The sequence below is a fragment of the Pelobates fuscus genome, chromosome 7 (assembly GCF_036172605.1).
Source record: "Pelobates fuscus isolate aPelFus1 chromosome 7, aPelFus1.pri, whole genome shotgun sequence".
Classification (NCBI taxonomy): domain Eukaryota; kingdom Metazoa; phylum Chordata; class Amphibia; order Anura; family Pelobatidae; genus Pelobates; species Pelobates fuscus.
In genome coordinates this window covers 47,450,783-47,477,860 of record NC_086323.1, presented here as the reverse complement: position 1 = coordinate 47,477,860, position 27,078 = coordinate 47,450,783, and the positions used below count along the sequence as shown (strand labels likewise).

General features: G+C 40.3%; 1 protein-coding gene across 1 annotated transcript; it reads left to right on the top strand.

The window, feature by feature from the left end:
* Window positions 1-1,262: 1,262 nt before the first annotated feature.
* On the top strand, window positions 1,263-19,653 carry CDCP2 (CUB domain containing protein 2). Its single transcript, XM_063427253.1, has 6 exons — window positions 1,263-1,338; window positions 2,667-3,014; window positions 4,907-5,245; window positions 5,602-5,955; window positions 15,612-15,790; window positions 19,260-19,653. Exons 1-6 carry the CDS (start codon window positions 1,263-1,265, stop codon window positions 19,572-19,574), a joined length of 1,611 nt encoding a protein of 536 aa, XP_063283323.1. The 3' UTR covers window positions 19,575-19,653.
* The last annotated feature ends 7,425 nt before the right edge of the window (window positions 19,654-27,078 follow it).

Sequence of the window (27,078 nt, the reverse complement as noted above, 5' to 3'; positions counted from 1 at the left end):
CCCTAGCGTACCTCTATGATGCCTCTTTTAACGTGCCATACACCTTAGTGCCAGCATGATCTTCTCTGTTTTAACAATCACTATGTCTACTATCTACCAAGCCTGAATACAACTGTTTAATCATAAGATAGGAAGTAGCTCAGAATTGTTACCTGATCTGCCATCACTAGCCCATGCCGACTGGTGACACCTTTCATGCAAATATAATAATCTATCGTATAAGCTGTGTTTGAAGCCTTGACTAGCTAAACAATTACTGCTAAATGTTGAACAACTATGTTTTTCATATTATAAAATGTGCAAGTTTTTCCTGAGTGCCACGATGCATAAACGCTGCCCATACAAACCAAGCATTCTCAGGTCATAGCTGTATACCTAAGCAAACTCGGACTGTTTATTCTAAAAACGCATTGCTCTGTCTTTTCAACAACTATGTCATTAAGCATACCTGATGTGCTTGCCAATGCTGTTGGGGCACGGCGAGTTATTCTGTTACATGTCATACATTGCACAACAAAATAAAGAATTAAAAAAAAAAAAGAAGCCTTGACACGAATATGAGTATCATAATTAGGAGAAATTAACAACATGAACATGCAGTCAGCATCCACTTAATATGCTGCACATCATAATAGTGAAGACAACTGTTTGGGGATTTGGGGAAAATATACATAACTATATAAGAACTTGTGCGTAAATTCATAAATAAATATATGGAGACTGGGAATTAAATGTGTGTGCGGGGATGAAAGACATCTACATTAAATCTGCAATAACCATTAAAAAAACCTAGGAGGCTGCATAGGCCCAATACAATAAGGGGGATTGTTCAGTTGACCCAAGTGAGCGCTAAGGCCCCTTAAGAATTTGCTGTGCAGAATTGACAGCGTACGGTTTTTGGGATGGAATTTCATATTTTGCCTAGCTTCCATATCTAACTTTAACTTCACATCTTGTTTAGTGATGTAGGAAGCCCTTACCCAGCCCTGGTCACTTTCTCAAAGCTCTCTTTTCTTACTAATGGGACGGCGTAAATTCCCATCCGAGAACTCCATGACACTTTACACAGATTAACTGAATGAAATTGTAAATCAAAGGATATCCGATACACATCAGGGCATCAAGGGTGGGGAATAAAGCGAGATCAGGTTCCCATTGAAAGAAGAAATGAATTATTTATTCCATAGCAGCTCAGTCTCTCCGGCTCTTATCTGTACTGGAAGTTGTGAGCGTCGGATATATTACAGTGTCAGTGTTACAAAATGCAGAATATTCCTTGCAAGTTTATCTTCATGATAACTGTGTTATGGGAAGAAGCTGTGATTCAGGCACGTAAAGGTAAGCAACCATTCCATTGGTTACTACACTTTGTCTGATTTGACATTCTATTAATTCGCATGTATCGTACAAGTTACTTTATTATTGATAATCTTTTGTTTGGGGAAATGGCTGACAGTGAAAGTGCTAACCTTTAGGGTTTAAAGACGACATACAAGTGTATGTCTTGGAGGGCCGACATTGACCCTGGGTTTAAGAATTATAGGACACGATGGGTCACAGTGCGAGGCATTTAAATGGAGGCTCAGCTTTTATTTATTCACATGTTCTGGAATTATGCAAAGGAGATGGATGTTCGTCCCAAGCCCAGTTGGAGATGACCCAAGAGCAGCCAATACAGGAAAGTTGAGGGTTTGCTTTGGAGGGAACTAACAAATGTCTGGTATGAATTAGCTGGGCTTGATGTCCACAATTATTTTCTATTTATTTGATTGCATGGGCCAGTAAAAATAATGTATAATAATCACACTGACCTTGACAAGTATTCATGGACTTTTTTGATTTGGGGCAAACAAAACAGTGGAGAGAGCTAGATCAGTTCTACCAGCAAGGTGTATTTTTTTCATATATATATATATATATATATATATATATATATATATATATATATCCAAACAATAAATCAGCAGGGCACTCCTCCTTTATCAAATATTGAAAAATATCTTTAAATGCCTAGGTGCAATCCCGCGTTATATATAATAAACAAATCAATGAAGGGAGCACACTAGGTCTTCAATTCAGTGAAACAAAAAATTATTTAATGTATTATGCGAAATACATGGGCTGTGAGTGGCAAAAATTGACGTTTCGACCCTCCTGGGGTCTTTATCAAGATCACAGTGATATATTTAAAACAATATCAATATATACATAAGTGTATAGTATGCTTACCAATAGAGTGATCGGACAGCCAGCGGACTGAAGAACCCGGAAGTGAAAAAACCACGTGGGACCGTACGTGTGACGTATATTATATTGTTAATGAAACAAAAAACATAGTGATTGTTCATATTTATATATATATATATATATATATATATATATATATATATATATATATATATGCCAAGTTCTTGATAATGACCCTCTACAATTCATTAAATTAATTACCGGTGAGCATACTATGGCTTGCAGTGGTTAGTAACTTTTAAGGCCTTGCTAGCAAAATAAAGCAAAAGTACAACAGTCTACGATATACAATATACGATATTGAACAACTTAACATATGTATTTTTAAAATATATTTCTTTTTAATTTTGGACTTGTCTCGGGAGAAGTCTCTTTCCATCAGAAAAAGTATTAAAGCTACATATCTACATTTATAACAGGTGTGAAATGCGGTGGGGTGCTCTCTTCTTCAGTTGGTAATTTTTCCAGCCCAAACTTTCCAGGACTGTACCCACCATACACAGAGTGTTCTTGGCTCATTGTTGTGTCTGAAGGTTCCACAGTGCAGCTCACGTTCCAACATTTTGACCTAGAATTCCATGAGTCCTGCGAATATGACTATGTCAAGATTTACAATGGGGAGTCCAAGGATGAAGGGAACCTCCTAGGGAAGTTCTGTGGCACAGATTTTCCCCCGCAGCTCACGTCCTCATGGCATGTCCTCTCTGTTCTTTTTCATTCGGACAAACATGTGACCAGCACAGGATTTTTTGCCACATATAAAAAAGGTGAGTACTTTAGAATATATTACCATCTTATAAGTAATAATGCAAATATCTAATACATTTAAATAACAGGATAAACACCATGACAAGGTTAAAAAGAAAATAACTTGGATGGAGGGACACATTAACATGTATTTTGTTCAGTGGATATAATCTCAAAGTACTTCTTCAAATCTGCAGGGAGGAATATATCTCTGGGTTGAAACGTTGCTGCTGTGAGCACACATTAATGGGAATTTATAAGTACTGAGTACTTGGACCATTTGACGTTTATTTGGATCCTTGGCCTTGCTAAGAATCATGGGAAACACTTTTCATAAAGCCACGAAGGGACACTCGAAGCACCAAAACAACTTTAGTTTAGTGAAGCAGTTGTCATGTACAGATCATGCTCCTACAGTCTCACTGCTCAATTCTCTGCCATTCAGGAGTTAAATCACTTTGTTTAGGCAGCCCTGGCCACACCTCCATGGCGGAGTCTCACAGTGCCTCTCTACACACTTCCTGAAAAACAGCTCCAATTTCTTAGCTGCCCTTATTGCACAGTGTGTTTAGATTAGAATGTTTTATCTATTGCTCTGTTAATTGTCTGCTAGAGTCAGAAGCAGGCTCCTGTGTGTGATTAAAGGAACACTCCACACTTCAGTCTGTCATATTTGTGACCGTTTATCAAAGTGTAACTGGGTTTAGAAACACCCTCCCTGGCTGTCACTCAGAGTACCAGGGAGGTTTTTTTTTCACTTCCTTTATCTCCAAAGAGCTGACATAATTGGCAGTTGTGCTGTACTAGAAAGGCCCAGTGAAAATACAAAATTAATTTCTAATTTTAGACCAAAGTAACTGAATTGGAAGAATTACTGTATTTTTCATATTCAGCTATTTTGCCTTAAATGTTAAATTAAGTTAATCTTCCAGAGCTCGATGTGTATTATTAAAGCAGTCGATAACCAGTCTGTTCAGTTACTGAGTCTGCACAGTATCTTGTATCCTGTTGTTATGAAGTTATGCTAATCACGCCTTCTCTTTACAGTTCCTTTGGGACTTGTCCAACCAGGAGAGTTTTCTTAGTCTACTTAACAGTTGAAAACATGTCTCTTTCCCTCTGCCTCTGTGATCTAGTGGGTCAATAGTTATCGATGAATTCACTAGTGTGATTTCTAATGTAGCAGGCAGTTTATTTTAACACACCTATGATCAGCTTGCTCCAGTGTAAACATTTGCCACAAGGTCTTTTTAGTGGCAAGGACACTTTGTTTTAACTCATGTTGGAAAATTAAAGTCAGCATCGGATACCAAGTGCAGATACAACACCTAAAATCACATCTAGATCTATTGTTATATCTCTCGTGTGTAAACTACCAGGGCAATAACACACACCGAGCCAAGATACAACTGAGGAGACAATCTGTGTTATTATTTTAAACCTAAGGTTATAGGACAACTGGGCACATTTCTAACACAAGTAATAATTTATGGATGTTGAAACCCTCAAGGTGACACTGCTCTTCATCATTTTAGTCTTTGGTCAATTTTGTATCCAATGAGAAAACATCAAAACGGGGCCACTGTTTCAGTGCTTACAAATAGCACTATAGAGAGTTTATAGTACATTGTTGGCTTTATTACAGGAACATTTGATGGTTGCTTACAGATTTTTGCTCTTACTGTTATGTTTACAGACTGGAATTTGGGAAGAATTTCTTTGATGCTACATTTGAAAACTCCACAACATTCAATGAAGTCTTATATTTAAGCTGGTAAACAGGTAGATTAGAAAAACTATGTAGCTAGGGAGATATGTCTCCCCTCTCTGGGGTTTTCATGTTTTCCTTCTGCAATATCACGTACAATAAACTCTGGGTGCCCCTGTTTCATGAAAATCCTTTGCCTTTCAGATATTTGCGGAGGAATACTAAATGGTCTCTCTGGAGTGATCACAAGTCCTGATTACCCTGATAATTACCCCAACAACGCAGAATGTCAATGGCTCATCCAGGCAGCTCCGGACTCCAAGATTCGTCTGGTCTTCACAGACTTTCAGATGGAGAGTGAGGAATGTAACTTTGATTATGTTGCCATCTTTGATGGTCCAAATCTAGAGGAGAACAAAGCCCAACGTTATTGTGGGTACACAAATCCCCCAGACACTACTTCTTCATCCAATGAATTACTGGTGGTGTTCAAATCAGACTTCAATATTGGAGGACGGGGCTTCAAGGCACATTTTTCAACTGGTAAGAATATAAGAGGCAAACATTCTGCTTTAAAACACATATAAGGTCTAGAGGGGCAGCAGACAAGATAAGGCCCAATGGAGGACTAAGTGTGTGAAACATTACAAGTGGGTTTTTATAATTTAGTCTAGTTAGAAAAGGAGACTGAAAGAAGTCTGTTTACATTTGGTAATTTTCATTCAATGTAGAAATGCAATTGTTATACATATTACTAATAGCAAAATCATTCAGAGAGGAGGGACCAATTTAACGATGCCATCATGAAGTAAAATTTGTCAACAAACTACCCCTCTCACAAGATAAATGAACCAGGTGTCATCTGTATGTTTTCCATACCCACTGTGTGTTCCCCACAGGCGAATGTCGGGAAATCTTCACAACTGTAAAAGGAAATATCACCAGTCCTCGTTACCCAGATCTGTATCCCAACAACATTATTTGCCACTGGAACATTCAACTACTCCCAGGGTTCCGCATTAAGATTTTTTTTCGAGACATAGAGTTAGAAGAAAGAAGCAGCCTATCCAAAGAGTGTGACTATGATCACCTTTCAGTGTACGATGGAGACAGCGAGGACAGCCCAATGTTGGGAAGGTGGTGTGCCAGCGACACTCCTCCTCCTCTTACATCAAGTGGGAATAAATTATTATTGGTACTTGTGACGGACAGAGACACTGCCAACAAAGGATTCTCCGTGTCGTACATAGGCGGTAAGTGTCTTTAGGATTGTTTAAATTGAAAATGTTGTCACAAAAAAAAGGAATTATTAAAATGGGACTAAAGTATCAAAGAAGGTAAAACAACTAAGATAAAATGAGGAGTTTAGGAGTGGGGTAGCATTTAAAGGAACACTATAGTCACCTAAATTACTTTAGCTAAATAAAGCAGTTTTAGTGTATAGATAATTCCCCTGCAATTTCACTGCTCAATTCACTGTCATTTAGGAGTTAAATCACTTTGTTTCTGTTTATGCAGCCCTAGCCACACCTCCCCCTGGCTATGATTGACAGAGCCTGCATGAAAAAAAAACTGGTTTCACTTTCAAACAGATGTAATTTACCTTAAATAATTGTACCTAAATCTCTAAATTAAACTTTAATCCCATACAGGAGGCTCTTGCAGGGTCTAGCGAGCTATTAACATAGCAGGGGATAAGGAAATCTTAAACAGAACTTGCAATAAAGAAAGCCTAAATAGGGCTCTCTTTACAGGAAGTGTTTATGGAAGGCTGTGCAAGTCACATGCAGGGAGGTGTGACTAGGGTTCATAAACAAAGGGATTTAACTCCTAAATGGCAGAGGATTGAGCAGTGAAGCTGCAGGGGCATGTTCTATACACCAAAACTGATTCATTAAGCTAAAGTTGTTCAGGTGACTATAGTGTCCCTTTAATGGTTGGAGAAATATTAGAAGGACATAAGTTTAGAGTTAATGGGATTTTTGGTTAGGAGTACTTAGGATTAGGGGTGTTTAGAGTTATGTTAAAATTAGCAGCTAGAAGCCTCAATCTCAGCTCCTTCACAAACGGAAGTCACCATAGACTATGCACACAAAGAGAAAGAGAAACGAAACTACCAGTGTTATTCACCACAGTGAGAATTTTCAAAGTGAATTTCAAAGTTAAGGCCAAAACACCTGAATTGGAAATATTCTGCCAGTCAGCTATCCTTCCGGTTCAGCTCCTTACATGTGAAATTAACTTTGAATTACCAACAATGTTCAGTTTAGTAAATAGCCCTGGATGTTTTGATTTCTTATCATCATTTGCAATGTGTGGCTTGGCCGTTCCTGGGATGAACTGGATTGTATATACATTTTTAAAAAAACTGATCATCATATTAAAAAAACCCTGTAATTTTCAACGACTTATTCAATGCTATTTCCAGAGATGTGACAATCACCATAACAATTATAATATGATGTAGTGGTTATGGTGAAAGAGCTGGCAATAAGCAGAATAAAAGTTGAAAAAGCTACTTTGTGGCTTTAACAGTTTCATTAGCATTGATACAGTTAACTACAAAGAAAGACACGGATGAGCCATGGTATCCTGGGACTACTAATTATAAAACTAAAAACAGAGCTTCACAAATTACATGGGACAAAGTTATATAAGCTCTTCCAGGATGTTACCACTATGCAAGGGGGAATAATTGTCAGACATTCTAAATTAGGTTATTATACTTAAAGGAACACTATAGTGTCAGTAATAAAGGAATACAAACATATATTCCTGACACTATAGTTCTAAAATAACAGTGTAGGTGGCTAGCCACTCTGTAAAAAGTATTAAAGGTGAATTTACTCACCATTTTCCAGTGCTGTGCAGGTCTCCTCAAGGCTGGCTCTGCCCCCTAGTCTGAGATAGTCAAACTTAATGATCTCAGCCAATCCAATGCAATCCCATAGGAAAGCACTGGGAGGCTATAGCACATGCGCGACAAAACGCTGCGCTGTGCTAATTAGTGTAAATTAATGCATCTCTATGAGGAACGTTCAGCACCTCCATGCAGAGCGTGAAGATGCTGACTGCCTCTAGAGGTGTAAAAAGGCAGCGTTGACATTAAAAAACTTGCAGGGACATAATATGCACAGCAGAACAACTACATTAAGCTGTAGTTGTTCTGGTGACTTTAGTGTCCCTTTAAGACTGCTATAACTATTATACAACACCATGCACATAACTGGGTTTCTCCAAATCAGCTATCATTCCGGTTCAATAGCTTAAATGTGAAAATCACTTTGAATTCCTATCAATTCTCAATTTAGTAAATAGCCAGGAATGCTTTGATTTCTCATCCTTATTTGCAAAGTGTGCACTGCAATGTCTTTGTGTCTTTCTTTACCTATCTTTTTTAGAAATGTTAGAGTCAAATTATGTTGCGCTCTGTTTGCCTTTTTACATGTGTTTTTTGTCACATACAACATGCATGACAGAAAGAAGATAGGCCCCTTTATAGTAAGTTATAACAGCGAGGCAGTAACTTTTGAGTTAGAACAGAATAAACGCAATAATTCATGTCATAACCGGCTGATAAGAACTACTATGATTTTTAGTGAATTCAACAGAGTCCAGGAAAGATGGGTAACCAATAGGGCCACTTAATAAGAGACATGAATAAAGAGCTAAATAGGGATAATATATTTCTCACAAAACAAAGAGAATATATGACATAATCCCTATAGATGATGATACAAAAATATGTAACAGGGTTGATGTTCCAGGAGGGATAAGCCAAATGGCAAATGATTTAGGTAAACTAGAAAAATGGTCGGAGTTGTGGCAACTGACATTTAATGTGGATAAGTGCAAGATAATGCATCTTGGACGTAAAAACCCAAGGGCAGAGTACAGAATATTTGATAGAGTCCTAACCTCAACATCTGAGGAAAGGGGTTTAGGGGTGATTATTTCTGATGACTTAAAGGTAGGCAGACAATGTAATAGAGCAGCAGGAAATGCTAGCAGAATGCTTGATTGTATAGGGAGAGGTATTAGCAGTAGAAAGAGGGAAGTGCTCATGCCATTGTACAGAACACTGGTGAGACCTCACTTGGAGTACTGTACACAGTACTGGAGACCCTATCTTCAGAAGGATATTGATACCTTAGAGAGAGCTCAGAGAAGGGCTACTAAACTGCTTCATGGATTGCAGGATAAAACTTACCAGGAAAGGTTAAAGGATCTTAACATGTATAGCTTGGAGGAAAGACGAGACAGGGGGGATATGATAGAAACATTTAAATACAGAAAGGGAATCAACACAGTAAAAGAGGAGACTATGATAAAAAGAAGAAAAACTACCACAACAAGAGAACATAGTCTTAAATTAGAGGGGCAAAGGTTTAAAAAATAATATCAGGAAGTATTACTTTACTGAGAGGGTAGTGGATGCATGGAATAGCCTTCCAGCTGAAGTGGTAGAGGTTAACACAGTGAAGGAGTTTAAGCATGCGTTGAATAGGCATAAGGCTATCCTAGACTTAAGATAAGGCCAGGGACTAATAAAAGTATTTAGAAAATTGGGCAGACTAGATGGGCCAAATGGTTCTTATCTGCCGTCACATTTATGTTTCTGTGTTTCTAGAAGTCTCATAAAAGTTGGTCCTATGGGGCAGGCAATACTTAAAACATAAGGACGCTTATCAGATATGCCAGTAAATAATATATCATATAATAATATATAAGTTTAATAATGATAAGTAAAAATAAAAAACAATCAAACCATGAGGCAAACACTAACAAACCCCCATAATAGAGCCGCAGAAGTTATTGATTTTTACTGGACTCTACAGTAGGTAAAGGTGAGATGCCCATTGACAAGCAATGCCCAAGTCACGTATGACTGCGTGGAACAGCTTCCTTATATTGCCTGCTCCTGGCGCCGGTAGCTCCGTCATCATTATGGGTAATTTTATGTTTTTGTTACCAGTGATTTTATTAAAGCTTTAGCAAACTCTGCAATGCTGCACAACATAACCCCAAATACTGAATTAGAAGGGGACCTGACACTTCCCAAGATTTTTTATAGTATTTTGATTTATCCCTTTATTTAACAAATATGTGTTTGCGAAGTATTTCAAAAATGTAATGTTGAAATCCACAATATTGTATTTACTTCTGTCCTGCAACTGCACACATATATCTTAGTTCCTTGTCAATCTTTGTTAAGATGTGCCCTTTGTACTGGTTAGTCAGTAGAAAAAGCAACATTGGCATTTTCCAAAGTGAGACTTCAAAGTGAATTTCAAACCTAAAGGAACATTATAACATTAGGAGTACACACATGTATTCCTAATGCTAAGTTCTTCTAGCTGGTTAGGGTACTGGCCCCAGATATTTGCAATAAAAAGATACATTTTACTTACCTTTCAGCCCTTGTTGTGTGTCAGTCTCCATGATCCCGTTTCCACCTCCTTGGCTGAGATCATCAAAGCTGATGATCTCAAGCAAACTAATGCTTTCCCATAGGGAAGTACTGGAAGCCTTGTGTGCATGTTGGATAAACGATTCACTGAGCCAATCAAAGGCTGGTCTATGAGCAGCATTGATATTTAAGTGAGTTTGATTGGGTAATAACAGAGGAAGTGCCTATAGTGGCTATCTTCCTAACAGACACTAGAGGTATTTTAACCCAGAAATCTAAATATTGCTGTTCCTACAGAAAGGCAATGTTTTACAATGCAGGGTTAAAATGTCAGAGGCACTGCACCCAGACCACTTCATTGAGATAAAGTGATCTGGATACCTTTGGAGTCCCTTTAACCCCTTAACCCCTTAAGGACCAAACTTCTGGAATAAAAGGGAATCATGACATGTCACACACGTCATGTGTCCTTAAGGGGTTAAGGACACATGACATGTGTGACATGTCATGATTCCCTTTTATTCCAGAAGTTTGGTCCTTAAGGGGTTAAAGACACATGACATGTGTGACATGTCATGATTCCCTTTTATTCCAGAAGTTTGGTCCTTAAGGGGTTAAGGCCAACATAGCCAAACTGGAAACATTCTCTAAATTGGTTTGCTTCCAGTAATGCTACTTTGGTCTAAAATTTGAAACTCACTTTTAATTATCGTTTTAGTAAGTAACCACATCATGTTTATTTAGTAAACAGCGAATTGTATTTAATGGAAAACAAAAATTGCAAAACTTGGTCTAACCTAACCACACTGTGACTATAACTGGGTTGTAAATTTTTTCTAATTGGTTGCAATTCATTTTTTTTTTTTTTTATTCTTTATCTTTCTTGTGCACAAGATAACATACAAGTTTGCAGAGCCACGACGGCTAATTCAACAGTAATCACATGCGTGGCAGAGCGAACAGCACATTTTATATATGTTAAGAACTTCATGCTTTGGAACCGTATTAAACAGTAGTATTATTGTAAAGCTACATGCGGTTATGGGAATGTTGGGTAAGCTTAGAGTCATTAAGTTTAAAGTCATAGGAGTGTGGTGCAACCTTTGAGTTGAGAGTAATCTTGCACTTTACGTGTGTATATAATAACAAGCTTTGAATCATTAGTGATCTGTAGTGTTTGTGCTAGGCTGCATGAGCGTATGCAAACAAAGGTTGTGCTTAGAGTCATAGGTGTGTGGCATAACCCTGGAAAGGGGGGTACCCATTGTTACTTTGTAAAACAGGCAAAAATATTTGTAAATGGGGTACATGTGAAAGGTAAGATTAAGCGTTTAACTGGAGTATACTCCTAAGGGTTTCATATGGTAAAACATAACTTTAGTAGATTATGAGATTTAGTAATGCCAGTAAGAAGATAAGCTAATATAATATAAGACAGCCTTGTGTGTCAGTTGAGCAATAGGTAAGCTCGGAGTCTGTGGCCAAGGCTACTGCCGATTCCACAGTCCTGGCGCAGTAAGACTTCGGCACCGCTGGGAATCAGGGGGCTCCGCTGCAACTCCCCGTTTTTTCGTGGGTACCTTGTGTGGTGAGCATACGTTCTCGGCGACGTGCCTGCTTCGCCTCTCCCCATGCTGATCTGTGAGTTGGTGTCTGGGTATTTCCTCCGAGTAGAGGGTTAGAGCCCCTCAGGGCACTTGTAGCAGCTATGCTGGTTTGTTGGCGGGTAATGCGCTGAGTGTCTATCTTGACTCTGATGGCTGTGAGCCGCGCATAGGCCCCCCATTTGTCTCTCTTTTGCTTGAGTAGCGGTGGGCCCTGCGTGTGGATTCTCCGCTTATGTCGGGACCCAGGTAGGCAGTTTCTGATGCGTGGTCTGCGGCCTAGGAGTCGGGGGTAGCCTTCGCTCTCCTCTCTCGCTTCGTCCCGGTTAGTGGCTCTATGGTGCTTGTCGGTGCTGGTTTATGCACCGGAGGGGTGATTGGCTTGCGGGAGGCCGTTTTGGCTGTTTGGGTCTGCGCCAGTGTGGCCCATAGTCGCTCCCAAAAGTGGTCAAAGGCTGCTTCTATACTGGCCTCATGGGGAGTCCCGCTTGTAGGTCTCACTTGTAGAGGCTGGGTGAGTATGGGCCCCTGAGCGCGGTCTGCGTCCGCCATTTTGGTTACAAGTTGCGGGTTGTTTACATCCGCAGGAGCTTGTAGGAGCCTCTGGCCCTGTGTCGTGTGGACCGGGATGACCCCTGCCGGTCCATGTGGGGGGGAACGTGAGCTCTGCGGTAAATCCGCTGGGTGTGAGGGTTGCGAGAGAGCATCCGTCTCTCCTGCGCTGCCCATGGGAGTTTGCCTCAGTAGTTGAACTGCTCGCTTGTGGTATCGGGTTGTTCGCCTGGGTGTCCCCCGCTTGTCAGGAGCTATTCTGGAATTGTACGTGCCGAGTTTCATGGGGTTTTCCCCATAAAAGGACGATTTGGTTCAGGAGCTGGGTCTCGGCAAGTCTGTTCAGCCTGGCTGCTTGGCTCCGCCCCCGCAATTCAGTTTTTAACTTACTACAAATCACTGTTTATTGAATATCCCCAATGTTTTTATGTAAATTTATTTAAAATACAAGGCATTAATATGGAAAAACAATGCACATATAGCACAAGTCTCATTTTTCCAAGGGTTTGGACCCACTGCAACGTGTCAGATGTAGTCGACCCCAGACAGTGCCACAAATTAATCAGAGATAGCCAAGCCAAGGGCCTTAAATATTATGACAACAGGGGAAAATAGTCGCCATTAGTTTATCCATCAAAAAATGTCTCTTCAATCTTGGCAACAGGCTCATGTATTAAGGGGTAAGATCCCTAAACCAGACTGCTGCCAAGAACCTGCGTCGCTAATATAACTTTATAGAATAATTTTTAGGAGTAAGTCAGAAATTGCTCAATCAACCAGCAGAGCAAAGATGACCAATTCAAACTGGAAGACGACTGCAAGAAGGTCCCCAGTCTCCCTCCAGTAGGAGGCTACCTTGTAGATGTATGTTCCCATACCACCACCAAGTCTCCAGCATAAGTCCGCCGCCAAATCAGTGCAATCTGTACTGTAGCTGTGCCTGCACTGAACTACAATGTAATTTACTAAATATTTCATAGAACTTTAAAAGAAAAAAAAGTGTCTTTTAAAAAAATGGTTAACACAAGTTGTAGGTAATTGTCACGGTTTAATTTATTGATTAAGTCTATTCAATGGTGTAATTTGCAGAGAAGTCCAGCTAGCCTTTAAACAGACAGAAACAAGAGAAGCATGCAATGAACTTTAGAGCTGTAAGTTTAGCTCAATCTGATAATACATATTATATAGGTCATTACAGACATGTAGCTGTCCAGTTGTTGCGGAACAACTCCCACACTGCTCAGCTACCACAGACAAACCATTTTTGTTTTAAAATTATTGGCAAGCATGATAGGACTTGTAGTTTCCAGATAAGATCTACCAGCTGATTTCCCACACCTACGGGCTATTTGATTATTTCAAACTTGCAGGCCAAATGAGGTCTTGCGCGCAGAGCTTACAATCTAAAAATTCTATGAAAAGCTTGATGAGAGCAGCCTGAGAGTCAGGGATTGCCTCCAAGCGATCTTTCACCCCACACACTGTTCGTATGATCATATGGGTGGCATGAGACATCTACGGTAAAACTGTTCGTAGGCAGAAGGGTACGCTTTAACCGTATCTATCCTAAAATTCTGCTCGTGTCAGTCTCATGGATTTAGGCAAATCTAATTTTTCAAAGAGAATAAAAACTAAATAAGGAAATGCAATTTCCAATGATTTACCATCTGTCTGTATTGGCAAGAGAATACAGTTTCTCTGTGTCTTGCAATAATGCACATTTAGTGTTTAGGAAAAGCTTTTAACAGTTTCCTAATGTACTGGGTATAAGAAGACATTCTCGTCTCGTATTGATCTACTAGGAGAATTACAGACTCAGCTTAATTTTTCTTAGTTGCAAAATTATATTTGTATTGCATTTTAACCCTTTAACCATGTTTAGCTCTTATGATTTTATTAGATGAAGAGCAATACAGATATCAAACGACAATATGCTGAGATACACACTGATAAGTAGAATTCAATCTTACCTATACCTGCCAAGTTTCCCATATCTGGCAGGACAGTCCCGATCTTGGACTTTTTCTTGTGTTCTCCACAAAGTGCAGCAAAGGACGTGAACTGGGTTATTTTGGTGCTTAGTGTCCCTTGAAGTGCCCCTTCAATAATGTCATGAAAAACCTAGATATTAAATTATTGCTACATTTTGTGTTTGGCAATAATAATAATTTATTAATTAGTGAGCAGTAAGTATATTGTCATAACTTTTCAAACATATTGCACAAATAGCACTATTTTTCACCTCCGAGCTCAATTTAAAAAGAGCAAACAAACTAAAACAGGGTGTAGGTTATTCTTTTAGCACACAGTTATATGCTAAAATTGTTGTTTAGGAAAATATAGGCGACTTAACTATAGTCAGTAGTCACAACTTGGCTACTTTACCTTAATTTGGTTTTCTTTTTTCTACATTTTGAGGTTTAGTGAATAAATTGTATGAACCTATGTTGTGTTCCTGTTTAAAGAATTTACTTCTGTGGAGATTAAAACTGGAATTGCAAAATTAGACAAATATAACGTCAAACTGGAAAAATAATTTGATTTGATTAGTTCGACCTAAAATTTGCAATCCTTGTTCACTTCTTTGCAATTCCCAGGTCAAGGTAATAACCTAACAAATATATGTCTTAGAACTATTAAAGGAATCCTATAGTTTTAAAACCATCTAACTCCTCTGGTCCCTCCTTTGTCCCCCTAAACATAGTAAAATCTTACTAGTATTCCAGTCTGCTGCTGCATCTGCCCCTGATCTGCCTGCTTGGCTGACATAATCAGAAGTGATTCTGTGAGCCAATCACAATGCTTTCACATGGGATTGGCTGAGACGGTCAAGGCGGCAGATATGGGGCAGAGCCAGCACAAGTCAAACACAGCCCTGGCCAATCAGCATCTCCTCATAGAGATGCATTGAAACAATGCATCTCTATGAGGAAAGTTCAGTGTCTCTATGCAGAGGGTTGAGACACTGTGCATCACTGCCCCAGGAACCACCTCTAGCAGCAATCTGAGGAGTGGCCAGTGGAGGTATCCCTAGGCTGTAATGTAAGCACTGCCTTTTCTCTGAAAAGACAGTGCTTACAGCAAAAACCTTGAAGGCAATGATTCTACTCACCAGAACAAATACAATAAGCTGTAGTTGTTCTGGTGACTATAGTATCCCTTTAAATAAGGTGTTCTCCAGCTGCCATGAATGTGCATCTCTATATATGGTGATATTATAAGCAATATTAAATATGAACGATATTCTTAACTCTGCCTACATTTGGAATAATACATTCATTCATTTTTTGCTAATTTGCTAATTTTCATAAGCTCCTCTGATTAACCCTTTTCTTTCCCTCAGTTGTGCCAATGAATGTCAGCTGTACCCGTACAGATTTCCAAATTTTAGTTCCAAGTCAATCTGTCCCTCAGTTGGAGAGGAGTCACATCTACCTGGGAAGTCCTTCCTGCCCCTCTCAAATATCAGGCAATAATTACAAGATATACGCCCGATTTGACACATGTGGAACAGAACCTCAGGTATTTAAAAAAACAAACAAAAAAAAACACGCACACATAAAAATCCAAAGGGTATTTGTCGATATAAGTTTTGAAACATGCTAAGCAAAGACAGGGCTTGCTGGGAGTAATGGGAATTGTAAGCAGTAGAATCACAGATTGGCTCCACACTAAGCCCCCAGAGCAGACCTGCAGCGCAGCTAGAGCGGCCAGATTTATCAGAAAGAGAATAGTAGTATTTAAGTTACAGTTTTATATGGTTTTTTTTTCTTCAATTCACTTCAAAATTGAATAGACTGTTGCACAACAGATGAGACCATTGCATAATTTTTTTTTGTATAATGTATCAATCCAATAAAATATAACAAAATAATAAAAAATAAAAAAGATTTTACAATTAACAGACTTTGCAGGGTCTGCTGTGAACTCTTTCCAGTGACTCCCTAACGGAATCTTTATAGTATTTTACTCGGTGTGCATTGGATACCTTAAAGGGACACTCCAGGCACCCAAACCACTTCTGCTCATTGGAGTGGTCTGGGTGCCAACTCCCACTACTCTTAACCCTGCAACTGCAATTATTGCAGTTTTTTATAAACTGCAATAATTACCTTGCAGGGTTAACTCCACCTCTAGTGGCTGTCTACTAGACAGCCACTAGAGGGAACTTCCTGACTCATAGCACAGATTATCTGTGCTAGAGCGTCGCTGGACGTCCTCACGCTGTGTGAGGACCTCCAGTGTCGCTCAATTCCCCATAGGAAAGCATTGAAAATCGTTTTCAATGCTTTCCTGTGGGGAGAACTTATGCGCATGAGCGGTCTCCTCGGCCGGTGGGCGGGATCAGTCTCGCCCACCGTCCGACAGAGTCAGTAGGAGGAGCGGCACGGAGGAGGAGGCAGCGACGAGGGACATCGTCGCTGCCTCAGGTAAGTGACTGAAGGGGTTTTCACCCCTTCAGCAACTAGGGATTGAGGGGTGGGAGGGAGAGGGAACCTGCAGTGCAGTGAAAATTGATTGTTTTCCTGGCACTGGAGTTTTCCTTAAATAAAAGAAAATAATATCAATAATAAAAAAAAGATACATCTTGTTATAGATAGAAAAATGGCTCCATATCAAGGATCCTGGGACGTCCATAAACCACCTAACTAAGTCCTCCCCCCCCCGGGAAAAAAAAATAGAATCTTTATGAAATACTCATACTATGCTGGAATTTCACTGAAATTCGAACCCTTTCAAGAGATTTACCGAGACAACGTATTTACAGACTTTTTACATATTTCCTCCGCCTGGCACTTCTAGCAACTGGGCAGAGCTACCGCCATCTAGAAGTGTCAATCACCCCAGCCATCACCAGTGACAGCTGCAGGGAATGGGTTTTATCTATGGAGGAACCCGCGCTCTTGCAAAATCTTCCACAGACCTCAATTCTGTACTCTTGCACATGCGCGTGACTACAGCAGTGACGTCGTCACTTGACGCTGAATTACAAGGAGCTGAAGAGGAACCGCAGGGAGAAGATGGCTGTGCCCACGAGGGACAAGTTCAGGTAAGTAGAACTCACCTTTCCTGCCCCTCACACCACTGCAGCGATGTTACTGACGAGGGTCTCTGAAAATTCTGCAAAGTCCCCAGACCGTAACAGTGCCGCTTTAAGGCTTGTGTTGTCTCCAGAATCTTTTAATGCTTTTATTTTCACACTTTAAAATTATTTATATTTTCACTTTCCTATATATTTCTTGCAGATATATTAAATGATTGTATAAAAAGTTTTTTTTTTTTTATCCATTCAAGATCTGAAGATTAAATCAACAATTGCATAATCACACTTAATGGGGAATGGATTCTGGCCAGCTGTCACATTCACGCTATTCACAATAGTGATTTGTTGAGAATTCAAAGTGAATTTCAGGTTCAGGCCAACATCTGAGTAGAAGAATGTTTGCTATTATACTATTTTGATCTGCAATTTTAAATTCACTTTGAATTTCCACTCTGACTTTGGCCTCGATTTAATATTTTTCTATATACATTTTAAATGATTTAATATTTTTGAATATACTTTTCCAATGATTTAATATTTTGAAAAACTTTATATGTTTTGATATCTTGATTTTGATATTTTGTTTTTCTATGTAGGAATCAGTTTATATTTTAGTATTTTGAAAAAAATGACTTCAAAAGTTTATTTAAACATATTGAATCATCTGAAAAGGCTTATCCAAAAATATTTGAGATCTCTTTGTATGAATTCCAGCATAGGCCCTAAGCAGTTCTCTAACTGCTGTATTTCCAAAGCATTAACGTATGTTTCCAAACAGTGTCCTGAATATATAGGGGCGTTATTAAGAAAGCAATGCATTGTAGAGAACTGACAAGGGATAGAAATTTTCAGAAATGAATAGTTAAACTGGAAAAATTCTTTATTTTTTTGCCAATTTGTATTTAAGAGTTTTCATTATATAAACAAAGAACAAACGACATTACACAAAATGGTCATAAATAAGTGCACACATACCCGGGAACAGCGACTACAATGGGGACTTTAGTATAATGCATTGAAGTAAGAAAAAAAGGCCAAACTTCCAAAAGAACATTAGAAAATAAAGAAATTAGAACTGAGAAGAATGTAGTGTCCCAGTTAGCTACAATGAGGAGTTATGCATTAGCACAGGGGTGCCAAAAAGGTAGATCGCCAGATGTTGTAGCACTACAACTCCCATGATGCTTTGCATGCCTTTAGAATGAGAAAGGATCATGGAAGCTGTAGTTTTAAAACATCTTAGGATCTACCTTTCAGGCATCCTTGCGTTAGCAGATGAGGGTAGGGAGTGCAAATGGGACATTATCAAAAACAAAGTAGCTCACAAGGGTCCGCGTAAGTAAAAAAAAAAGAGGAGGTGTGACAGCAAAAAGGGAGATAAAAAGCAAGGAAAAAGAAGGATAGAAAGAGTAAGGAAAGAAAAGGGAAGCTAAAGAAGAAAAAAAAGTGAGAATACTGGCAAGGGGGATACATAGAAACAGGGAACCAGGTAAAAGAATGGCATCAGCTTCAGGAAGGACTAGCCAAATAAACCATATCATCAGGGTACACACTCAAGATTGTGGTTCAATATATTCAATCCAGGGGAACCAGACAGCAGAATATTTATCATATCTCTTGTATAGTGAGACATAAAGTTTCTCCATGTCTTTGCAATCCACTGCACAACCACTGGAGGACGGGATCAGGGATTAAGCCATATTAAGAGCATGATTAACAACTGACGTCTTATAGACAGACAATGGCAACTTAGTGCGGTGTAGCAACATCCCTGCTGGACAAAAAGGTGTGGTGTGGGAGATGAATGGAAGAGTCAGCTGTTTTTGTAGCACAAACATCCACAATTCCCAAGTTTACAGAATAAACCCCACTGTAGTAGTTAAGTGAACTTGCATTCATTTGGCATTCTAATAGAACTCTTTGCAATTTCATTGTTCTTGGTTGCAGAAGAGGAATAATACATCAGTCATCGTGAGTGTCTTGTATGTGGACTTCTCCTTCGGCACTCGTGAAGATATCCATGAGTATGAAGTGCAGTGCGAGCCAAAGAGGAAGGAGGCATCCGTGCATATCCTATCTGGGTCAGATCCACTCCGACTCAATGCATTGCTGGACAGTGCAGCAGAATCAAGGCTTCCGGAAGCAGAATCTTCAGAGACCAGTGACAATGGACAGGATGGCAGCGACGTGATTTTTATCAGTATCTGTATCTTAGCTGGCATCCTCATGCTTATAGCAGTGGTGGGCCTGGTATTACTGTGACAAGGTGCCTCTATAACACGCCAGTAATAAACTACTCACCATTACTGTGCTCCCACAATTATTACTTTTCAAAGTGGGTAAGACAATGGACTATTGAACTGTGATTCAAGCGATACAGCAATCGACATTTTAGAATGTTTACGAAAGATAAAGGCTCACTGGAGGTTTAAAGAGTAATAAAAGGGGCAGACCGTCTGAAGCAGTTTGCTGTCTTCTAAGATTCTGTTGTAACTTATCAATATTACTAGTTTTGATAACGGGCTTTCCATTAGCCAGAATATGCAGTTTAGCGATTGTACAGTTTTACAAGGTCACTGTTACATGTGCAGATGGTCCATACAAAGTATTAACTAAACAAAATGGCAACGAATTACAAAATATTAGATAATGATGTACTGTGCCTTGGAAATGAAATACAAGCACACATCTGTATAGAATGCTTTGTTTTAATTTGTGTTCCCATTTGAATTAATGCTACATTGAAGTAAGGTGTGGTTAAACACAACGCATATATATAATGTAGCAATTGGTTGGGCAATACGTTTGGTAAATTTAAAATTATAAAATGTTAGATATTGCATCTTTGTTGATTTCAATGCAAGATGGACAAGCATTAAAAGGGTTAATTGCAGATACTCGATTGCTTTTGATGTGCTTTCTAACCTGTAACTATGTTTGTGTTGGTGCTATAAAATAACCTATTTTTTTTCCCAAGGCAGCTGCATTTTCAGTTTTAAATTCAGTTTTAATTGACGCAGAATTCCAGACAATTTGCTTTAGTTAATGTTTATAGAAGATGCAAACACTACTTCCCATAATGCGGAGACATGTGTATAATTTTCTTTTTAAGGTAATTCATCACAAATATATATATTTGCATCAATTTAATCTATGTGTAAATAATAAAACAGTAAGCTTCCTAGGAGGCTAATTAACTACGCTTACTTAGACGAATTTCAAAAAGGAACACAGATTCTGATGGCGTCTCATCTGAGGAATGCTGGCAAAACTATGGGAGATCTGTTCAGTGCCGGCTCGATTAGGAGATCGTTCTCTGTTAAGGATCTACTGAAACCAATCCACCAATAAAAGGATCTTATATTCACTTTTAGAAATACAGGATAACCAATTTGCTTCTAAAATCAACATATGTGATTGGACAGCCACAGAAAGTCTGGGCTAGGGAAGAAAGGTAGGGCTTGCAAATGCGTCAAACAAGAGATCTGCAGCTTTTGCAATCTGTTTTTATATATACACCAAGTGGAAAACTACGTAATAAGATATATATTTTTTGGCAGTGGGGGGAGGGGCAGTGCTAGTTTAATGGTTATGGAAAACTATAAAATACAATCTATTTTTCAGTTTTACCTTGTTATGCACCTTTATTTCTTATCAACGTTAATGGTTTAGGAGTTGTTTTACAATATGTATAATTAACAAAGTGTTATTTGCCAAGAGGCTACACTCTTGCACTAAATACTTTGTCCACCAAGTGCCTTATTTATTTTGCTTTGTTCAGCTTGCTGAAAACTGAACAGAGTGCTTTCAAGCTATAAAACTATTTCATTAAAGGGACGCTACATACACCATAACCACTTTAGTGAGCTGTAGTGGTCATGTGTCAGGAGTCCCCAGGCACCGTTTAATGGAAATATGTAGAACCGTTAACGAATGGTTTGAAACTTACCTTCCAGTTTGAGATGCTATTGTAAGAAGGATATTCATCCTTCTACATTATCACACCAACTCATACCAGGTTTGGACAGGATTGATTTGCTGAGATTAACAGCTGATTGACCTTTCATACAAAACATAGGAAAGATCTTTATTAGTATCACAGAACAAAAAGGATATTGCAACAATCCATCAGGACATTAAGAGCAGAGGGGATCTAATAATGTGCTATCGAAGTATCACTGAGTAATGGGTTATAGCAACAATCTGGCATTGGATCACAAAGCACATTGTGTATAGCAATGGCAACATGTCCACACATACAAAAAGAGAAGTCCTGCGCTTAAGCAGCAAGGACTACAACACACATCAGCCCCAATATATAGTAAAAACCAAAGAAAAGAAAAACGTTACCTGCGCTTTCTCCTTAATCCCTATGTATATTTAGACAAATGGAGGTCATTTAGTTGCTCCAATGGCCATTGGAGGGAATGCCCGCCTGCCAACGTCAAGGCAGACCCCCCTAAGCGGGTCCTAACACTGACCCTTCAGACTGCTTCCTTGAGCTTCTGGCAAAGATATCTCTAATGAGACAGAAAGGGGTATTTTTTATATACACCCCTATACTTATTAACCCTTAATAGGGAACACATGGGATGGGTAGCAGCATTGTAACCAGGCTGTGTGATACAAAGTAAATACAAATACAAAAAGAGAAGTCCTGCGCTTAAGCAGCAAGGACTACAACACACATCAGCCCCAATATATAGTAAAAACCAAAGAAAAGAAAAACGTTACCTGCGCTTTCTCCTTAATCCCTATGTATATTTAGACAAATGGAGGTCATTTAGTTGCTCCAATGGCCATTGGAGGGAATGCCCGCCTGCCAACGTCAAGGCAGACCCCCCTAAGCGGGTCCTAACACTGACCCTTCAGACTGCTTCCTTGAGCTTCTGGCAAAGATATCTCTAATGAGACAGAAAGGGGTATTTTTTATATACACCCCTATACTTATTAACCCTTAATAGGGAACACATGGGATGGGTAGCAGCATTGTAACCAGGCTGTGTGATACAAAGTAAATACAAATACAAAAAGAGAAGTCCTGCGCTTAAGCAGCAAGGACTACAACACACATCAGCCCCAATATATAGTAAAAACCAAAGAAAAGAAAAACGTTACCTGCGCTTTCTCCTTAATCCCTATGTATATTTAGACAAATGGAGGTCATTTAGTTGCTCCAATGGCCATTGGAGGGAATGCCCGCCTGCCAACGTCAAGGCAGACCCCCCTAAGCGGGTCCTAACACTGACCCTTCAGACTGCTTCCTTGAGCTTCTGGCAAAGATATCTCTAATGAGACAGAAAGGGGTATTTTTTATATACACCCCTATACTTATTAACCCTTAATAGGGAACACATGGGATGGGTAGCAGCATTGTAACCAGGCTGTGTGATACAATGTAAATACAAATACACGAAAACACCTGTTGTTTGTAGTCACGAACCCAGAGACCTCCCTCAGGGCAATACAGACAGAATTTGAACTATATGGCCGACTCTCGAATCTCCAAATCAATCACTCGAAGTCAAAGATCCTAAACCTCACGGTCAATCACGCACTGAAAACAACGATCCAGAGACAACACCCATACCGCTGGTGCGACCACAGAATGAGGTACCTGGGGGTCTGGCTCACACCCAATCCAGCAGACCTGTACGCCCAAAACTACCTTCCACTGTTGAGAAAAGCAACGGAGGAACTGCACAAATGGAGCTCATTCTACATATCATGGCTAGGACGGGTGAACGCGGTCAAGATGACGCTGCTTCCCAAGCTACTGTTCATATTCCAAACAGTCCCGATAACAGCTCCACCATCATTTTTTACGGCACTGAAAACGGAAGTCCGCAAATTTATATGGAAAGGCAGGTCCCCCCGGATAGCACATGCCCAACTAATCCTACCCAAACTACGTGGGGGATTGGCACTGCCGGACTTCGAGAAATACCACCACGCGGCACACCTCACGAGGATCATCAGTTGGACGGTAGCAAGCGGCTCGAAACAGTGGACCCAACTAGAATCAGACACGACCAACTGCGATCTCAGGACACTACCGTGGATCCCAAAAGCCACATACAAACACAAGCACATCACCAACCCATTTGTGGCAGCCACCATGCAAGTCTGGCACAAACAGGGCACGAAACAGTACCTGACGACAGACCCCGGCCCACTCCTCCCCTTGAGAGGCAACCCAGACTTCCCGGCAGGAGACATGGGCACAACTCCGCACCCACTAGGACACAAGCCAATCATCCGCATAAAAGACATCCTCCGAAACCCCTTCGACATCCGACCACTACATGAACTATTCCCGGACAAACCACATACCTTCGCACACACACTCCAGAGAGCGCAAATGACACAATACGCCCGATCCATCCCCCAGAAACCATACCTCCTGAGGGAACCAACCACATTCGAACACCTCTGTTTGCAAGACCAAGAACCACCCCGAGCCATATCACAGATATACCAGACCCTAATCACGAGCAGATACCTACTGGCACCCCCATGCATCAGACAATGGGAGGAGGACCTAGACGAGCCCATGACAGAGGCAGACTGGGACACGGCCATCACCTTGATACAAAAGACACCGGGCTCAGCACGTCTACAGGAAAATTCCTACAAGATCCTCACTCGGTGGTACCTGACACCATCAATGCTCCACGCGAGGAACCCAGAGGTGCCAGACACCTGCTGGAGATGCGAGGAGGCAGTAGGCACATTCAAGCACATTTGGTGGTCGTGCCCCAAGATCCGTCCATACTGGGAGACGATTGGGAAGACTATACACGAAGTAACAGATGAATTAATACCAGAGACCCCAGCTGCCTTCCTCCTACACAAAACCACCATGCCAACACCGGCATACGTCAGATCCATCATCCCCAGACTGCTCAACGCGGCCAAGGCAACCATCCCCATCTACTGGAAACAAACAGCTACGCCCCCACTGAAACGATGGGTAGCAGAAGTGGAAGCGACGCGAACATTCGAAGACGTGAAAGCCGTCACCCCGCGACAAAGAGACCAATACACACAACGCTGGTTCTACTGGCTACGCCACACCACGTCCGACCCCTTCCAAAGCCGCCTTGCGTCAGACACCCCCGAGAGGAACGAGCAAGAAAGCGGCAAGCCAGAGCGGGGAGCCGAGAGACCTGGGGGCTGAGCAGAACGGGGCGGCAACGGGGGACTAGATAACAGGCCACCAACCCGCAACCCCCTCACATACCCTCTCGGGACACCGCCACACACACATACACTCGAAAAACAACCTCAGACACAAAAGATAGCCACATAACCAGGCGATGAGAAAGGAGACACATAATACGACAATGACCAACCACATGCTGAGGAGACACAAGCAAGACATACCAGCCACACACAACACAGATACCTGAGAATACACCGAGGGGCTACAGCGGCCAATAAAAGACAGAACAAGACGAAACAACGCAACACACATAACCCACATTACCGCCTAGAACACAGGAGGCACGGGCCACATAACCGAACCCACCAGAAAGTTGGGATACACACGAGATAACAAACCAGACGCCCGAAACACGCCAAGCAAATATACCACACATCTGAACAACACTGAACCACACACAGCCCTAAGAACATGTTAAACACGCGCGGCACTGACAGACTCTACTATAGATACCAGGAATACACACCTCACTCACCGACCAACACCCACACACAACTCAAACCAAACACAGCACACAAATTAAGATCACTATTAAGGATGCAATAGACATACCCAAACAACCTCTGCGCAGGCACCAAAAGTCATCACTGCAGCTAGGTGAAAGGAACCTCGGCGCAGGCAAAAAAAACGCTATGATAGATGTATTGAGAAACACGCATCTGCGCAGGCAACTAAACACGATGTTAGCTGCAGGGTATGAAACGCCCCCGCGCAGACGACTGACTGCTTCGAGTAATACAACGAGGAACACACTTTCACACAGGCGACCGACTGCAATGTGCACATGCAGCCGTAAACCACATCCACGACATGACACGGATGATAATACTTGCAACACAATTACATGAGTCACAAATAACCATTCACGGGATAGCCATGCGAAATGTTAAAAGCATAGCACTTACACTATCCACCTAGGTAACGCACATACATGACACAAGCCTTTACATACTCCTTAAGGTACCACTACATCTTCACAAGGGCCAATTTAGAACCACCCTATACAGTTGTATGCAATACACAACTAATGTTTTTCTTCTAGACAAGTATGTTGAAACGTTAATTCAGAATACTGTGGTTAAATGTTAGATTAAAGCCTAGACATAGTTTATGTACGATAAAAATGACCTGATTGATTCGCCTCTGCGCAGGCGATAATTTACAACTGTAATTTTATACTGATGCTTAAGCCTCTGCGCAGGCGACTGTTCGCTTTCATGAAACTCTGTTTGAAGTAAGAAAACTTGACATGATACCAATAAATATATTTAAAACAAATACACGAAAACATGTCCACACAGCAGATTGTGTATAGCAGTGATGGCATAGCAACACAGGACGGATTGCTTATAGCATTGATCCTTTGTAATTTCAGAGAGCAAAGGGGATACAGAAATTATCCTTCAGAACATCAAAAAGAATATTAACAATAATGCTTCATAGTATCACAGAGGAAAAGGGATATAACTATGAAACTCAACAGAAGTCCTAGTGGATTATTAAAGGAACACTTCAAATACCTAATCACCACAGCTTTCTGAAGATATTTGCCTATTCCTGCAAGCTCATGTTATAAAAGTTACAGAAATCTGCACTTTTATAAATCCCCTTCGTATCACCGATTTCACTTGCTTTGAACTGTAGCTCAAAGTGAAAGTGAGGTTGTCTCTAGGAGTAGCATTGTTGGTGGATCACAGCGATTGATGCACGTGTCGCAAAGGATTCTTTATGACACAAGTCATCAGTAACGATGACTTCACCAGAGGCAGAGAGCTGCAGCTATCCCAGTGCTGGAAAAGTGTGAGATTAATTAATTATTATTATTTTTTCTCTCTTTTTTTTTTTTTTTCTTTATTTTTCATGTGCAACGGGTGACAAACAAGCTTGAAACGCCACGATAGCTGTATCAAGCGCATACAATCGGCATAAAACAGTTACATGGCTTTATATAGACTGCACATTTTATATTTAGTTAATATGAGAATCGTAGATAGTCAAACTTAAGTCATGAAATAGAGGATAAGTTAGCTTAGTCCTTGCATTTTTTTTTTGTATATTAAGTCATGCTAAGGGTAGACATACTGATTAAGCATTTTGGCAAGGTCTAGGTAAGCTCTGACAATTCAAGATCGTTATAAGGGTTAAAGTAGCTTAAACATGTAACAGGTTATTAATTATATGTTGAGTAACATGCTAGACAATTCCTAATACCCAATCTGCTCCTGTTATAGTATAAAAAGTGTGAGTACAGTGTGCTAGTTAATTAAGCAGGCTGGTGCAGGTGAGTTAGTTAAGCTAGTCACAGGCTAAACATGCTGCGTAAAACTAGTAGGACAGACTAATCATGCTGAAAACAGTGATATGCTAGGCAGACATTTCATGGAGAAAACAGTTATATGCTAGGCAGACATATCATGTTAAAAGCAGTCATATGCTAGGCAGACATAGTATGCTGGAGACGCTTATATGTAGGGCAGACATGTCATGCTGAAGACAGCCACATGTTAGGCTACTCTGGCGAACTGGGGAAACTGATCCTGC